General features: G+C 49.1%; 1 protein-coding gene across 1 annotated transcript in view; it reads right to left on the bottom strand.

The window, feature by feature from the left end:
* CABLES1 (Cdk5 and Abl enzyme substrate 1) overlaps nucleotides 1-17,838 on the bottom strand; it is a 105,870-nt gene that overhangs the window by 16,186 nt on the left and 71,846 nt on the right. Inside the window, exons 5-7 of the mRNA XM_019930528.3 lie at nucleotides 6,022-6,118; nucleotides 4,127-4,283; nucleotides 2,916-3,019 (exon numbers count right to left, since the gene is read on the bottom strand). Of these exons, the coding sequence (XP_019786087.1) occupies nucleotides 2,916-3,019; nucleotides 4,127-4,283; nucleotides 6,022-6,118 (358 nt within the window). The remainder of the gene's footprint in view (nucleotides 1-2,915; nucleotides 3,020-4,126; nucleotides 4,284-6,021; nucleotides 6,119-17,838) is intronic.

The following is a 17,838-nucleotide window of genomic DNA, read 5'->3' as shown; positions in this document are numbered from 1 at the left end:
GGGCTGAAAAGTGGACGGCCCACGTTTTATCAAAGTACCAATATCTGTGGCCAGAGCAGAAGGAGATGTAGGTCTTATGAAGCTGACCTACAGGCAAATGCAGTTCACGAGCAATTTCATTCTCCAAAAAATGGACAGTTACAGGAAGCACAGGCTACAGATTCAATGTAGTGAACGGAAAAATGACCCACTTGGGACCATAAAACGAGGAGGGTAGGACACACACACTGACCTGGCAGGTCATCTAGCGCACTGTCTGGTGGAGCTGGGGAATGATCCGTCTGCACAGGTGTGCACATGTAGACTACAGCCCAGAACCTCGAAGCTCACAATTAAATCATTTAAAGAAAAAAAAAAAAAAAAAAATCAGAGCCACACCAGCCAGACACCAGGCCTATAAAAGGAGAGGTCGATGTGATCACCAGACGTAACATGACTACAGAAGAGCTCCCCTCCAAACCCCAACGCCAATCAAAAACAGTGCACCTTCTTATTCTCTTGGTTACCTAGAAATCTGTTAAACTGTTGGCCCAGAGAATCATCTTCACGTTTTACCCTGAGGGGGGTTCTGCCACTGGCTGCTGAGGGACGTGGATTCAGAGGCACAGTAGGAAGAGTGTTAAGCCCAGGGTTCTAGCCTCAGCCCCTCACTTCCTGTCTGTCAACTCTGACAGCCTCACTCAGACTCCCCGAGCCACAGTTTCCTGCCCAAATTACTTAATAAAGTGAACCTTAATAAATAAAGCAGTGAACAACATGAAGAACCCTTACTGTTACACAAGTCACGAACTTTCAGTTGCTCCCTCCATGACATCAGGGTAAGGATTCTGGTCATTTATCGGACACTTATTATGGGCCAGCTGATACGGACAAGCCCTCGTTTTTAGAAAGAAGTAAATAATCTAACAGGTCACAGGCAGAAAAAAAATAACTCTATATGGCTCTGGTTTTGCTTTCTGTGTTAGGAGTTGGAGAATAAGGACAGGAGAGAGAGGAGACAGGGCAATTTTAAACAAAATGCCTTTGGCGATTCATTCTGATTCAATGTGGCATTTTATTTTATTTTATGTTTTAAAATATTTATTTACTTATTTATTATTATTATTTTTTAATGATATTTAATTTATCTTATTTATTTATTTTTGGCTGCACTGGGCCTCCGTGGCTGCGTGCGGGCTTTCTCTAGCTGCGGCGAGCGGGGTCTACTCTTCGTTGTGGTGCACGGGCTTCTCATTGCAGTGGCTTCTCTCGTTGCGGAGCATGGACTCTAGGCGCGTGGGCTTTAGTAGTTGTGGCTCGCGGGCTCTAGAACGCAGGCTCAGTAGTTGTGGTGCACGGACTTAGTTGCTCCGCCGCATGTGGGATCTTCCCGGACAAGGGCTCGAACCCGTGTCCCCTGCATTGGCAGGCGGACTCTTAACAACTGCGCCACCAGGGAAGCCCCTAAAATATTTATTTATTTATTTTAATTTTGGCCGCGTCGGGTCTTAGTTGTGGCATGCAGGATCTTTCGTTCCGGCGCGCAGGCTTCTCTCTAATTGTGGTGCACGGGCTCCAGAGCGCGTGGGCTCTGTAGCTGCGGTACACGGGCTCATTAGTTGCTGGAGTGCGGGCTCAGGTGCCCCGCGGCATGTGGGATCTTCGTTCCCAGACCAGGGATCGAACCCGCGTCCCCTGCATTGGAAGGCAGATTCTGAACCACTGGACAGGGAAGTCCCTCAGTGTGGCATTTTAGAATGATCTCTGAGCTATCTGCCCAATTACAAGAGGATATACGTTGAAAGTGAGCAGTGAGGGCCTGAGTTCTGCCTGGTGTTTCTCTGACGTCAGCTACTTGCCAGATGCTCCGTGAGAAGAGAAGCTGGGGAGTTGGGGCGGCGGGGGAGGGGGGTCTCACCGCCGAGAATGCTAAGCTTAGAGTTAGTGCATGGGGTGGGGTCCCACTCTGGTCTTTGCAGACACAGGAGCCTGGAACAGAAAAAGGACCCCCTGCTCACTCCTGGGGCCAGGGCTTCTGACATCAGCCAGCAGGGGAGGAGCAAGGGAACCAGAGTAGGACGTTTTCAGCTGCGCTCGCCCCTCCGGGCCCGGCAGGGCGGCGGTGGGGACATCCTGGGTCGGTGCTCTCTACCTGATGGTGTGCGTGGCAGGCCTGGCGCGGTGGGTTTCTCTAAAAGCCCGGCTCCCACAACCCCATAGCAGCCCAGGCTCTGCCCACATCCAAGTCAGGACAAGTCTGCCCAGTGAAAGTACACAAGACCCTGTCAGACCCCACTGGTGTCTGGAGAAACAGCGGCCAGAGTGGTGGGAAACGGTGGTCTGCCAAAAGTAGAAACCAAATGACACAAAGGGAAAAAGAGGAAAAGCCCGTGAAATAAAAACAGCAAGGAAAGGTTTTGCATTTAACACCCACACTGTCCTACTTTCACTTTCCCAGGAGATGATCCTGTCATCCAGAACCCAGTGCCAAATGTTTGCTCAGAGTGTGTGCAGAGGCCTACGGTCACCGAGGAACTCCAAACAGCTGAACTTGAACTCAGCGCTGCCGGCGACGGGCATGATTGGTGATGCCCTACCTAGTGGGGTCCATGGACAAACATACCCTCAGAGGTGAAGCTGCAACCTGCAACCAGCTCTCATAGCTGCCGGCAATCCAGCCTCCTCAAGCCCTCTGAAGTGCTGTACCTGGGCCAGGTGGCCGGAAGAACCCTGGATGTGATGCTGGTCCTTCCCTGAGTGACCCACACGTGGCGGCGAGTGGGGGAGGTCCTCGAGAAGAACCAGGCAGAGCAGTGTCTGAACAAGCCCCCAACCCCAGGAAGAACCACTGGCCATTAGGATGAGCAAGGCACCTCCAAGTTCTCCGAGGAGGCTGAGGGGGTCAGCTCCCCTGCCACCCCGCCACCGCCACTCACCATGTACGAAGGAAAGATCAGAACTCGTTTGTGCTTGCCGCAAGGCCACTGGGGGTCGTCCAGGAGATTCGGGTCATAGTCCATAAACTCTCCCAGGTCGCTACCTGAGGATCACACGCAAAATGATGACTAAGGCCCGGGACGTCCTGAAGCAGAAGCAGCCGGGTGAACGCCTGGTACAAAGTTACACTGAAGAAAGGGTGGCTTCAGGTCACTGAGCTCAGAGTCACACTGCTCGCTCTGACCGTCAGCAGGCATCTCTGCACGCCGGTGAAGTGTATGCCCCGGCAGGGGGGTTCGCCAAACACTTCACACTCTCTGCCGTTTTTTCCATTTAAAACAATTACGTATTAATCTCCCTGACCCGGGAGAGCACAGAACCTCACGAGCATGAAAGATGCCGTGAACACTCACAGATTCTAAAACGTGGCACGGAAAAGGCTCATTTTCTAAACCTGCAGATCAAATGAGCCTCCAGTTATTGCATGTGAGAAGCACGTTTGGTGTGAATGGTTCCGGGCAGGCTATGCGGTCTGACTGAACGCAAACCAGAGCAGCTACCGGTGCAAACAGCCGTCAGTGACCAGGGGTGGCACGTCAGCACAGTGCTTCTGAACTCAGCACCTGGACAGGCCTAAGGAGCTCCGTGTTCACCTGGAATTTCTCTGACAGTGGAAATAATCCCGCCTCATAAAGCGTTTTTCTGCCTGTGCGGATTCTCACAAAGGCTTGGACAGGCCAAGCTGGAAGCATGCAAGTCTTCTGCCAGCAGCCGAGTAAGCTCACCCGCCGTGAGAATCACAGAGGAAGTTCTCACGCCTGATGGTACGTGTATGGCCCAATTATTTGAAGAAAGGCCAAACCTGAGGACTAGGAGAATGTAGGCAAGAACCAGGTACTTGGAGAGATGAGCAGCAGAGTGGTGGAGAGAAGCCGGGGAGTCTAGCCACCTCTGCAAGGCGGCCTGGGCATGTCTCCTCGTGGGAGCTCAGGGGCTGGCGACTGAGGCCCCTCGTTAAAGAGCTCGCCCCTCGGCAGGGTTGTGAGCCTGCCTGGCCCGCAATCGGCTTGCCCAAAAGTCCCGTCCCCTGCAGGATGAGCTCACGCTCCAGGGCACCTGTCTTCCAATGTGCACAGGGAGACCCGAGCCACACTGTCCACCAAGGCACCTCCTGCTGCAAGGTACCCAGACCAGCCAGGCCCCAGCTTACCTGCGTCGAGACTCCCCTGGGTGCTGCTCGCCCGGCCGATGGAGAGGCTGCGGTGGCTCAGGGTACGGAGCTGGGAGAAGGCGGACATGGAGTCTAAGGTGTTTCTCCGCGCTCCAAAGGCGTTCGTGGGTAACAGAAACTGGGTATAAGAAACAGTCTAAAAGGTGAAGACAAAAACGGGCCGGTGATTAACCCCAGGCAGTGTTAGGTTTGCGTTCTGACCAAGCTGCGTTGCCACGCCAGGTTCACGTCCATATTCTCATCGCTGCAATTCTAAAATCCAAGGTCCGAAAAATGAAATTTGTTTGGCACTCGTTTGTGCCAAAACCTAAACTGGACTGACTAGAGGCCATCTGTAGTTTTAATTTATCCCACTTGGCGTGAATATTCATGTTATGGGGCAGAGATATTAGTGTGTCTGATAACAAGGTACTATCGCGGAAGCTGCTAGGATGCTGTCTAACACGAGAGGCATACATCGTGGTACTTTTTCTAATCCACCAAGTGCAGAATTCTAGAATATCGGGTCCAAAGAGTCTCGGATAAGGGGCTGTGCCCTCCCATGGTCCTCTGGCAGATGCTGTGTCTATGATGCTCCTCTCACTTCATCCTCCCTCCTTCCTCTGTGAACACTCAACCTTCAGGAATGAAGAGGCAACACGTGTTTTTCTTTTCAGCCACTTGGAGAAACACGGCTCATACACCCCGACACGTGAGCTCAAGGCCGATGTCATTTGGGCACGGGGGTGACCAGCTGTTCTGCGGGAGGGGTGATGGGTAGGTCGTTTGCTGCCCCAGCAGCTTTACCTACAAGCAAGCTACACTGGACGACTTCCCCAAAGACACACTTGCGTCGTCTCCATAAACAGGCTTTGGGAGTGTTTACAAAGACTGCCTGCATCCGGCACAAAAAGGTCAGGTTCATATTTCAACCTTCCCTCCTTAGACTTCAACCTAGCAGCTCAGTGAACTGTGGATGAAAGTGGGATGTGACAGCCCCCTGCTCGGTGGTCACTCTCTCAGGCTGAGGGACTCCTAGCCTCTCAGGACCACGGGGAGCAAAAAACACTGTCTAGTAGTGGGATTGCTGCCTGCCGTCACCACCGTCAATGCATGTTCAAACCACCTGCCACTCCATCCTGGAACGTGCACCTGTGTGTGCGCATGCGTGTGTGTGTGTGTGTGTGTGTGTGTGTGTGTGTGTGTGTGACAAAGTAGTCTCCCCTTACCCACAATTTCAGTTACTCATGGTCCAAAAATATTAAATGGAAAATTCCAGAAACAGACAATTCACGAGCTTTACATTGTGCGCCACTCAGAGTAGCATGATGAAATCTAGCACCGACCTGCCCGGGATGCGAATCATCCCTCTGTCCAGCTGATCCCATCCCTTCGTCACTGAGTAGCCATCTCGGTTATCCGATTGACTATCATGGTACCACAGGGCTTGTGTTCAAGTGACCCTTATTTCACTTAATAGTGGCCCCAAAGCACAAAAGTAGTGGTGCTGGCAATTCGGATATTCTCTTACTGTGCCTAATTTATAAATTAAACTTTCTTATTGGTATGCATGTATAGGGGAAAATATGGTATACATAGGGTTCTGTACCACCCAAGGTTTTAGGCATCCACGGGGGGTCTTGGAACATATCCCCTGAGGATAAGAGCAGGTGACTGAACTGGTCAGGACCAGCATTAGTGGCGAAATAGCTGTGCTGCTATTTAACCCACGTGCACACCCGGGATCGGGGACAGGCTGGCGTCACGCACCCAGAAACGTGTCCCACATCGGGTTAACCAGCACGAGCGCAGCTCGTGGTCCATCACACAGCCTCTGCTTCCTGACCCTTGTGTCTGTCGAAAAAGCTGGTGGCCTGGAAGCCAGGCAGCCTTACCTTCCCGTCAGCGCCCAGCTCCACGCCTTCCAGGCCAATGATCTCTTTCAGGCTCACCGCTCCTGCTGACTGTCTCCCTCCATCCAATTTCAAATCCCTGGGGGGGGACAAGCCGAGGATAAAAATGGTTCTGCTTGCACCCAAAGGAGCCACGGAGATGTCTCCTGACGGGACACTACAGTCACACTTGCAAAAATGACAGAGAGCCCTGCCGGATGAGACCCCCTCTTTGTCCCTCCTTCTCAGCGACACTCTGTGGGTAGGTAGTTCTACCCACTTTGAAATAAACGAAATCCGATCGAACAGAGAGCCTGAAGACGAGAGTCAGGCTCAGAAGCCAATGGATTACCGATGTCCCTTCCCGCTCGGCAAGGTCATTGGCTCTTAGCTGGTCGGCTAACCGGAAGCCGGGGGGAGACCAGCTCTCCCTGCCACCCCCCATTAGATGGGAGAAAGAAATTCTTACCCTAAAGAGTTCTCAGCTTTACTACTAGTAACGAAGGAATTAAGGCCACAATAGCCACCCCAGCTTCCTTGCCAGGCCACTTAGACAATGATAAAAGAATAATCTCTGGTGTTAACAGCAAGCATTTTTAGAGCACTTCACAATTTACAAAGACTTTCACACATCCTCCACTTCATTCTTTAAAATCATCCTATCAGACAGGCATTGCAATTATTTTCCTATTTTACAGATGAGAAAAAAGAACCCAGAGCAGGTAGACAGCTCACCGAGGTCACCCTAACAGTGGGCTGTAGAGACCGGTTTTGCATCTAACGCTGTATCTTGTGCAGCACGTGGCCTCGGGCTGGCTGTGCCTCTGCTCAGGGGTAACTGCTCACATTTCCATGGACAATCCCCCCGCTTACAATAGTTCTCAGACTTTCGCTGCATGTTAGAATCACCTGGGAACTTTGACAAACTACAGGCTCAGAGATACTGCGGGTTCAGTTCCAGATCACCCCTGTAATGCAAATATTGCAATAAAGCGAGTCACATGAATTTTTTGGTCTCCCAGTGCTTATAAAAATTATGTTTACAGTATGCTGTAGTCCATTAAGTGTGAAATAGCATTATGTCTAAAAAAACAATGTACATACCTTAATTAAAAAATATTGCTAAAAAATGCTCACCATCATCTGACAATGCAAGGTTGCCACAAACCTTCAATTTGTGAAAAAAAAAACCCCACAAAAACGCAGTATCTGTGAAGCACAACAAAACGAGGTACGCCTGTACTGTGTCTGGCTCCCATCCCCAGACATTCACTCTGATTCAGTTGGACGTGGGTGGCAGGAGTTTTAAACGCTCCCCAGGTGATTCCAAATTGCAGCTACGTTTGGAAGCTCTCTCTTCAGCTTGGCTCTACCACACGGTGCTTATCAGTCAAAGCCGCCCCAGGCTGGCAGCATCTTGCCGTGTGGGCTGGAGGGAGGCACCCCATTCAGGGGTGTCTCCTACAACCTAAGCAAGAATGAACAAAATGTAAAGGCAAGACTCTCCAGGCCAAAGGTGAAGGAATCGTGGAAAGAGAGAAAGGGAGCCGGGTGAGAGGCGGGGAAGAGACGAGAGGCCGCCTCCTCCCACCTTCTAAGGAGGAAAGTATTCTCCCACTTTGTTGAGCAGTCATCCTTGTCTATGGGCGTCCCATGCGTGAACTGACTCCCTAATCCTATCTGATTAGTTTCCGTAAGAAACACCCAAGACCTGCATCTAATAAGTACAATATTTTCTAAGGTAGTCTCCTTGGGAGGCCAAGGTCGTGTCAAGCTCAGGATTTCTCTGGAACCCCTTTTGGAATGAACACTAACGTCATGGAGAAAACAACAATGACAACAAAAAACAACCAACCCATTCCAGTCTTCAAACTTTACATGTATCTATACAGTGCGTGTGTATGTATGTGTGTTTGGGTGTGTATATATAATTTTTAAATTTTATTTATTTATTTATTTATTTATTTTTTGCGGTACGCAGGCCTCTCACTGCTGTGGCCTCTCCCGCTGCGGAGCACAGGCTCCGGACGCGCAGGCTCAGCGGCCATGGCTCACGGGCCCAGCCGCTCCGCGGCATGTGGGATCTTCCCGGACCGGGGCACGAACCCGTGTCCCCTGCATCGGCAGGAGGACTCTCAACCACTGTGCCACCAGGGAAGCCCTATAATATTTTTTAAAACCTTGAACACTTACTAGTTGAATCAGTGTCTCCCTACCTCAACTGACCAGATTTCACTGTAAATGACTTCAGGTATTCTAAACATCAAACTCACTCCTTAAGGACAGTACCGAACAGGACAGTAACCCACAGAATTGCAAATACTTCGTTAGAAGGTGCAAATCACCCCCTCGAGAGCCCCTAAGATGTTCTGAGCAACAGAAGCGCTCCCGGGATGTGTCTGAGTTCTCCCGCAGGGGCCTCCTCTGCTGGGGCCACACCCACCAAGGGCTCTGAGGTCCAGGCTGATGTGAGTCATATCACTTTATGAACATGCCATGCCAACAGAGAGACCTGTTTTCCAGTTATTGGCCTCAAATCCAAACCTGGAAGGACCAGGTGGGCTGGAGCAGAGCAGGGCTCAGCAAGGCCACCAGAACCTCAGGACCTCAGGTACCCAGAGACCACGTGCCCAGCTGCCTCACCTCCTACATGAGCCATCGGGGCAGCTCTCAAAAGACTTCCTCAAGCAATTAAGGATGGAGACGATGACTGCACCAGGGCAGCTAAAAAGGGAAATGCCTTCAGAGCAAGAACCCGACAAGACATGGAGGCAAAAATAGCAGTGGTGGGAAAGGATGGAGAGGCCCAACGGCGGAAGACCAGGGGCTGAGCTGGTACAAAGAAGCAGAGCCTGGCCTTTGGTTAAAGGACCCACGGCGTGCTTCTGCGGACTTACTGCTTTTCCAAAGCCTAACCCAGCAAGCACGTGCCTCAAATTCCCAGCTCCCAAAGAACTGTCTCCTTGTTTCCACTTCACCCAGATGGAGAATGTCATTTAGGACTGAAACTAATACAAAAGCAGGGAACATCTTTATGGGATGAGAAGACCAAAATAAATAAGGAGTATTAAAATAGGTCCCTATTAAGAGTGCTCCTGTTGAAAAAGAATAGATACATGTATATGTATAACTGAATCACCCTGCGGTACACCTGAAACTAATACAATATTGTTAGACAACTATGCTCCAATACAAAATACAAATTAAAAAACAAGAGTGCTCCTGGATGGAGAGCTGGCCACAGGCAGGTACAGAGTCTCAATCCATGTCTGTATGCTGTCTACTTGGTGTCTGATGTGTGAAGATGCTTAAAGAAGTGCTTTACTGAACGGAGCTAGTCTGACTCTTTGCTGGTTCATAAAGACAGCACAGAAGGTGGTGGTTTTCCATCGTGCCCCTTTGCATCTGTCTCAGTTTGCTCCCAGGCTCACTGCTTCCCTGGGGCAGCTTTGCCTTCGCCTTTGCCAGCCGGCCCCTCGATACTGGACGCACACATCCCAGTTCGCAGAACCAAACCAGCCACCTTCACTCCACACTCTTCTGTTTCACTCCTCCCCCGTGGGAAATGGAGCCATAGGAAAAGTTATACTTCCTGTGCACACATGAAATGCAAGACTCCTCTCTGTGAGACAGACCCCAAGTCCCATTTAAAGGAACAGGGATTCTTAGACTGTCCAAACAGCTCCTGGACACTTTGGACCACACGGAAGAGAAAGCGTGACGGGCAAAACTCCACTACCCGTGACTGCGGGCACTCATCTTTCGAGAATTACTGTGCCCTTCTGCTTCTTGCAGCCACCCTTCCCGCTGGTGCTTCGCTTGTATCTTTCTACTTTCTAAATAACTACGGCATGCCGAGAAAGAAGAGAAGCCAGGAGAATAGTGCATCCACGCTCACCGGCTACTGAGAAAACACACACTGCTTATTATAGCCCAACAGCAACTCCCACAGTGAGGGAATCTCCTCCATCTGAGCTGTCCTGCAGGGCAACCACGAGCCCCATGTGGCAACGGAGCCCTTGCAGTGTGACCAGTTGACTGAGAAACTGAATTGTTAATTTTGGGTAATTTTAGTTAAAATTTAAATAGCCACATGTGGCTACTGGACTGGACTAATAAGTCAGCCTTTTTGCAGTGGCCTGGCCGCTTTCTTCCCATTGCCTCTGGGGATGTCTCCATCCCAGGCCCCAGCTCACAGAAGAGACCCAGAGTGGGCGGGGGGACAGAAGCAGGACCCTGTGGATGGAGCCAGAGCACACCAATGAACAATGAGCGACAGTGCTCCCCAAGTTCACAGCATTTCAGGTCCTTTGTGCATCCTGGAGGGGAGAAGGGGGTGCCCAGTGATCATTAAGTCTGAATTGCCCTCCAGCCTTGTAGAAGGGAGTTGATATTATTTATATTACATAAACTAAAAAAAAAATGCTGCATTTCTTGTACACCAAAGCTGGTGCATCTGTGTTGGCTACACTCGCATTTCAGAAACTTCACTGACCTGGTTATAAATATCATAACTGCTCTAGAAAATTGACTGCTTCCTGGTGGCAGCTGAGGGCACACTTTTCCATTTTTTCTGCCTCAGATTCAGGAAGGGGTTGTTACTAACTTCGGGGCTGCCGTTTTGGCGGCATTGAATTAAGAGTGCCCACGTACACACGTCCACTTACACAGCCACGTATGCACGGAAAATGAAACACATCAAATCTATTTCCATAATGTCGGTCTCTTTTAACAGCTTTTGAATTGTATATATTGAGACTCTTAGGATATAAAAAATACTTCTTTCAAAAGAGACTGACCAACTTCTCGAGGTGCCTTAGCTAAGTGCTCTCATAAGAGTTGCTGAAACGTATACAGTTGGCCCTCCGTATCTGCAGGTTCTACATCCATAGATTCAACCAACCTCGGATCAAAAACATTTGGAAAAAAATTCCAGAAAGTTCCAAAAAGCAAAACTTGAATTTGCCCTATGCTGGTAACTATTGACATAGCATCTACATTGTATTAGGTAGTCTAAGTAACCTAGAGATGATTCAAAGTATGCAAGAGGATGTGTGTAGGTTATATACAAATACTGTGCCATTTTATATAAGGGACTTGAATATCCGTGGATTCTGGTTCCACCGGGGGTCCTGGAACCAACTCCCCGTGGATACTGAGGGATGAGTACATTAACAAGAACCATACGAAATTGCTGTCGTCTGTTTGACTTACATAAACTGTAACTTCACATCGTGACACCTAATTTACAGACAAAGTAACTGCTCAGGACTTACATGTAAGTGTCAAGCAAGCAAAAGACCCGTGGTCCTTGATGCCCCACTGTTTTGGGAGCCAAGGGTTGAAGTCAACCACAGAAGGGAATTCTGAATGGTGTTGCTGGTTCATCCAAAGAGAGTCGCCAGTGAGAAAAGAATTAAGCAGAAGTCCCAGAGGAGTAGTGATAAAATCTTGATGTTTTCTAAGATGATCCTTTTGAATTCTCATTAAAATGGTGTATGAAAATAGAAATATCTCTTTGGCTCAAATGCCAGCATTAACCCTCCAGTACCGAGAGGTTGAGCTGGAGAATAGAACTACAGCTGAAAGTAATTAAAAGCAAACTGAAGTTGGACTTTTCTATTTCTTTGAAAAGCCAAGAAGATTATCTTTTCCCAGATACCTCTAGAGTTCAAATATTAATTTATTTATTAATTGATTTATAATTAATTAATTAATTTATAATAAATAAATTAATTTATTTATTCTGAAAATAGAATGAAGGCAAGTTCAAATACCAGATGTGGATATTGTCCAAAACTGTATGCATTAAGGTTTAAATGCTATAGCTTGTGCTCAGAGACAAACATGGTCAGTCAGATCATAGGAGAAAATCTCATTTGGGCAGACGCACTAACAGACCACTAGTTAAGAAACGACAATGCAAAGGTCTGATTCCTTCTCTTCCACAGGCCTGGGGGATGCTACAGCTCCGACTTATTTAGGTACAAGAGCTCATTTCTCATTCTCTTCAAGTCTGTTAACTTTTGCAGAGGCTGTAGGCAATAAACATGCTTTGAAAACTCAGCTCAAAGATTTTTTTTACAACATGTGGCCGATGGGTTGGGGAGTGGATGGCAGCAGTTCAAGGGGGGATGGGGGAGGGGCTCGCAGACGATTGCGGGGAGATTAAAACAGAAGATGAAAACGCATTTGGGGACACAGCCAATCAGCAGTTGTACCCTTAAGCAAGGAGCAGAAATGTAGGTTGGTTCTTTTTGGGGGTGTAAACCCATCCTTCACAGGACAGCACTGGAAGTCATTTAATGCAGCTCTCCTGAAAGCCTGTAGCTTCATGGCTGGAAACCCCCGGACCTCTTAGTTTCGGCTCCCACGGCATAAAGTGAATGTACATGATTTCACAGTTGTGAAGTCATCCGGTCCAAGCAGATGGCCAGTCTAGATATCCTGGTGCCCAAAGGGGGTTACCCAGGTCGCTATTCATCACACAATGGCCAACTCCTGATTTCATCTTGTGTAATAGGCAAAATGATCTTGCGTTTCCTTTTTTTAAAGCTCACTGAGCCATAATGCGTGGAACTGATCAAATAAAATTCCCTATGAGATAACAAGAAATTCAAGCTAAGGAACTTTCCTTAGGGAGCAATGAACCAAAATTCCTCTTACTTAAAAAAGAAAAAAAAAAAGATTCAAATACTTAACCCCCGGGAAGTAGATGGAACAAGTGTGTGTGTGATCAATTAACTAGTTTCCAGGGTTTTCTGCTTCCAAGGTGGGGATGGCCTTACTTCTGTCCCTAATCATTCCTCTCGTGGAGCCCCAAGGTCAAAACCTTGGAATGCCAGCCCGGAGCTCCACTGGACACCTGCTCTTTAAAGAATCACAATAGGTTGAGCACTTTGATGTGTAAATAATTTAAAAGCCAGTTAATTGGGAATGACACATATACACTAATATGTATAAAATAGATAACTAATGAGAACCTGCTGTATAAAAAAAATAATAAAATTCAAAAATTCAACAAAAAAAAGCCAGTTAAATATTAACAGGATTTCTGAGTCCTAAAAAAAAAAAGAGAGAGATTTGCTGTAAAGAAAGCAAAGCTTGAAAGCTGGATTAGGAAAGAAAATACCACTTGTGAGCTCATTTTAATTAAGAGATCATACGTCCACTGGAACTCAACCAACAGCATTTATCATAGTCTAAGTGGTCCTAACTGTCGCTTCTTCAGATACCGTACAGCTGCCATCTTGGATTGCGTCTGCTTCCTTGTATCAGAGCAGAACATTATAATATCACAGTTCAGTCGATGGAACAAGGCCCAGGAATGACAGGAAAAAGTGAAATCCAAGCAGCTTTTAGTCCAGAAGCCCAGCCCCTCTCACACTCAGCACTTCATTGATAAACCATCCCTCTACCCGGCTTCGGTAACTGGCAGACAATGAAGGGACCGTAACACAGCTTACACCAAAATCTTTGTCTAAAGGCAGCTCCTATAAACAGCGGGGTAATAGCATGATTCATCCATGAGCTCATTCCTGAATCTGTCTCTGTGTGGAAATATGCTTGGTGTGAGGAAAGAAACACAATTTGTGAATGTGCAATTTTCCACAACGAAAAGAGATGTCTTTTGGGAAAACGGGTGGGGAGGAAGGGGGGGATGGGCTGGGAGCCAGGCAGGCAGCATTTAGGCTTAGAGGCCCTCTCTAAAAATAGAAGAAGCTGTTCTCTGTGTCACCAAATAATCAACTCAGGAAATGGACCCAAGAGGATGACCTCATCTGAAATGCCCCAATGCCAAAAAGCTAAGGACACAAACACCATGTGGAAGCTGCTATTTTAAAACACGCCCCCTGAGATACCTTGTGCTCCACTGGGACGCCATTTTCTTTATCACATGGTCTCTGATACATTTATAATAAAACTAACCCAGTGACTTTCAATCAGGTGTGGTTATCTGAATGGGTCTGTACCCACACACGTCTCAGAAACTGTTTTTTGCTGAAATCACTAGCTTGGTTATTTTACATAGCCTCGAATCACAGGTTAACTGGGTTCATTCCTAATTCCTTTTGTTTGGATCCATACATACAGAAATGCTTACTGATGTCCATATGTTTCGGGAAATAAGAACGTGTGGGCACCCACGTCACTCCTGTTATGCACAGTCCTGGGGCTGGTCCTCAATACAATGCCTGCATCTGCCCCTCAGCAGTGGGTTGTTATCCGAAAGCTTATGAGTCGGTCCTCTGGAACTCAGAATGCACTTCCCACTGACACGATGTTATGAATGGCCATTAGCCCACACAATGCCCTTTTGGCCTACAATGTAACTGCACTAGCCCAAGAGTACCATCAAGAGCTGTGGTTGCAGGAGTAGCAGGTCAGAGGGGGTAAGAGGGCGAAGAAATAAGAGAAAGTTGGGCTTGTCTCGTGGTTTCCCGGTTTGGGGCTGACCCTCCATAACGTTTTAAAAGAGGTCAAGTTTGCCTTATTTCCACCTCCCTCTCTGAGCCTCCTTTTCCTTCTCAGGATCCTTCCTTCCAAGCTGTTCCTATTTTTTCACAATTTCCTCTCGCTCTCTCTACTTCTGAACTCATAGATTCCTTTACAGCTCCCAGATTTTCCACTCCTGGTCCCATGGTGATGGCACGGCAGCCCAGAGGATGATGGGGTGAGGGCCGAGAGCCGGAGAAGGCGCAGTGGTCTTAGAGGTGTGGATGAGCTGTTGATCAAGTGGGGTTTGCCTACTTAGGAAAGTCGAGCATCTTGCTTGCAATTCATTTCGTAAGTGGAGGGTCGCCAAGCCAAACCACAAATCCACGCTAGAAAAGAGAAGGCAATGACTAATGTGGATAAAAGGCAACGAGGCTCAGACAGGCCTTGGCAACTGGTTGAGAGAAGAGGAGCTGGTTTAAGGCTGGGACTCTTCCCAGAAAATGGCATAATTTACAAGCTTAATCTGAGAAGAGTGTTTACAGCTATGGAAGGTTTGATGTTTCAGTTATAGTGAAAAAGGCAGGCAACATCTGTTCCTCTTCTCAGCAACCAGCTTCTAATCGCTTGTTTTGAAAGGTGGGGTTTGGCAGGGCCTCTTAGCACTAGCAAGAAAGATCAAAACAAAACAATCATCTTGTCATATTCCCTATAAGCCCCTGCACTAGGGGGGTAAAAAAAAGACTGGAAGGAAATAGACCAACATGTTAATGATGCCTTTGAGGTGAGGCTCAGTAATTTTTAGTCTTCCTCTTATTTTTATGTACTTTCCAGATTTTTAAAAATAAGCATGTACCATTGAGGAAAACAACGCAAAGACCAAGTAAAAAGCAGAGCTGCAGATGAATCCCTTTTGTTTGTAGAAACACTCACTGGCTACCTCACCATGAACAGGATTGAGATTTGCCATATCACCTAGAAAGACTGATCAAGTGGCTCTGTGACCAGACAAACATGTGACCAAAGTTAACATTTAATGAGTATCTACTAACAGGCTGGCAGGGTGATCAGAGCGTTCATACCTAATTTTCTAGTTAATGTTCTCAGAATTCTGAGGTTGACATTATAGCCGATTTTATAGGTGATTAAGCCTGGGACCAGAAAGGTTAGTTAATTTGCTGGGACAAAGGATCCTGTCTGAGCCAGCTCTCTCCCATGCCGACGGCTCCCTGGCTTCAGGGATGGATAAGGACTGTGGTTGCACTGATGGGGCCATGAGGGACAGAGTGGACATGAGTGGGCTTCTCATCCCCACTCCCGCTTTTCTGGAATAACTCTGATGTTAGGGGTTTTATTGACTGGTGTTCTGTGTAAACCTGTGTTAGAAGAACGGTTTTTTTCAGCGAAAAAAGAAAAAGTCTGCAAACCACAGGACTAGACAGTCTCCGAGTTCCTTCTAGCTCTAAAAGTCTATCTTCGGAGCTAAAGAGTGCCCCCTGTCAATGAGCTCACATGAACGGGCGTTAGCTGGCAAATGGTCCGTGCCGGATGTCCTTTAATGAATTAGCTGGGAGACACCCCGAGGAGAAGTTGCGATGCCCTTACGTCCAGGAAGGACTTCCACGCCCGCGGAAGTGGCTTCTGCTCATCGAGGTCAGCCAGTAGGCCTGCTGTTTTGAAAGGCAATCCATCCCTGGTAATGATTCGTGGGACTGTGGGCTCAAGTGCTGGTTATCTGACAGGAGTGAGCACAGCCTGTAGCTCGTCTTCAATCTAAGCGTGCCAGTAAATCCCGTCATCTTCCCAACGCGTGCACCTGAGCACAGACGGCCACGCTGGGCCACAGAAAGGGCAGGGCAGCGAGGACCAGGTTGTGCACGTGCATGCGCGTGGGTGGTGGTGAGAAGGACCAAGGCAGAGGCTTCGGTTCACCCCCCAGACGTGGAGCGGGGCTCCAGTGATGGGATGAAGGTCCCCCTGCCCAGCACTGACCTGGGAAAACGGCCCTCTAACGCTACGATAGATTCAATCCGAAGTGTGTCCCTTGCCATAAGCGAAAGCAGGAAACGTGAAAGGAAAATCACGTGTTGCTCTGCTCAAAGTGGGGCTGTTACTTACACTGTGATCACATGATGCCGGTTCTGAGACGTTCCGGCGACCTGAGTTGACTGAGGGCCGCGTAAGCCAGCCGCTGAAAGCCAGGGAACTCCGAGGTTGGCAGAGACCGTAGAAGCCAGGCGTGACCTCCGCAAAAGGCCTCGGCGCTCTGGGGTTTAACATGCAGGGTGCAGCATCTGTGAGCGACTCTGAAGGAGCACCGCGTGCCTGGCTGGTGGTGCCGTCCAGGCTGTGAGGTGGACGTGGGAGAGACACCTGGCGGGGCAGGTAGGGCTGGGGAACCTTGATGGGGCTCGGCACCTGCACGTGGGTGCAGCTGGAAGCCCTCTGTTGTCGTCACCGGGCTTAGCAACTTTCACTGCGGGTGTGACAGTGACTCGCAGGCAAGCAGGGTTCTGAGGTCCACGTCAGAGCATCCTTGTTAGCACCGTCCAGGCCCTTCCTTCTGACTGTCCAGCACCACGTCTGTGGAGATGCCGCAGGGACGAGGTACCGGGCTGAGGGCTCCTGGGAAACAGCCCTTGCTCCTGCTGATGCAGAGGGTGTGGCCGTCATTTGCCGGGGCAGTGATGTATCTTCATAAAACTAGCCACTTTTAATAGCCTGGGGACAGTCCTCAGAAACACCACATCTACTTGTTCATTCAACAAGCATCACAGGAAGGAGTACTGTGCACTGAGCACTGTGGAGACGGCTGTTGGACTAAGACAGAGTCACGTCCTCAGGGGGATGAGGACAAGCTACAAAGAGGTTAAATACCTGTGTGAGCGCTATGACAGGCCTAAGCAAAGGCCCCACAGAACATGAGTGGACTCCTGCGGGGCCTGGGAGGGGGGTAGGACCTGGGGAGGGGTGCCTGAGCAAGCGGCCTGGAGGAGAGGTCCGGGTTTGGTCCCGGCTGGAGGGCTGCAGGTTGGTGGTGCTGCTTGTGGCTGAGCTCAGAGTCCTGGGGTTTAGTTATCTGTGGAGTCTGATTAGAACGTGTCTCCTTTCAGGGAAGCATGGTGCGGGGAGGGAGGGGACCCTCTGAGGACCCTTCCAATGGATCCTCGCCTCCCGGAGGTCTCCCTCCCAGGGCTGATGCTGGGCTGGGGGTTGGAGTCCCTTGGTGGCCTCCCCAGGTCCAGTTCGGGGGCAGGTGGATTCTGCAGGGAGTCACAGTGGCAGAGGCCAAGGCTGTCTCACAAGTCCCAGGAAGGCTGACAACTGCATTTCCCATTCCCCCGCGGGTGACCCCGGCTCTGGCATGGGAACACTCGGTGAAGC

The sequence above is a fragment of the Tursiops truncatus genome, chromosome 13 (genome assembly GCF_011762595.2).
Source record: "Tursiops truncatus isolate mTurTru1 chromosome 13, mTurTru1.mat.Y, whole genome shotgun sequence".
Taxonomy (NCBI): Eukaryota; Metazoa; Chordata; class Mammalia; order Artiodactyla; family Delphinidae; genus Tursiops; species Tursiops truncatus.
This window is presented reverse-complemented; position numbering and strand designations above follow the sequence as displayed.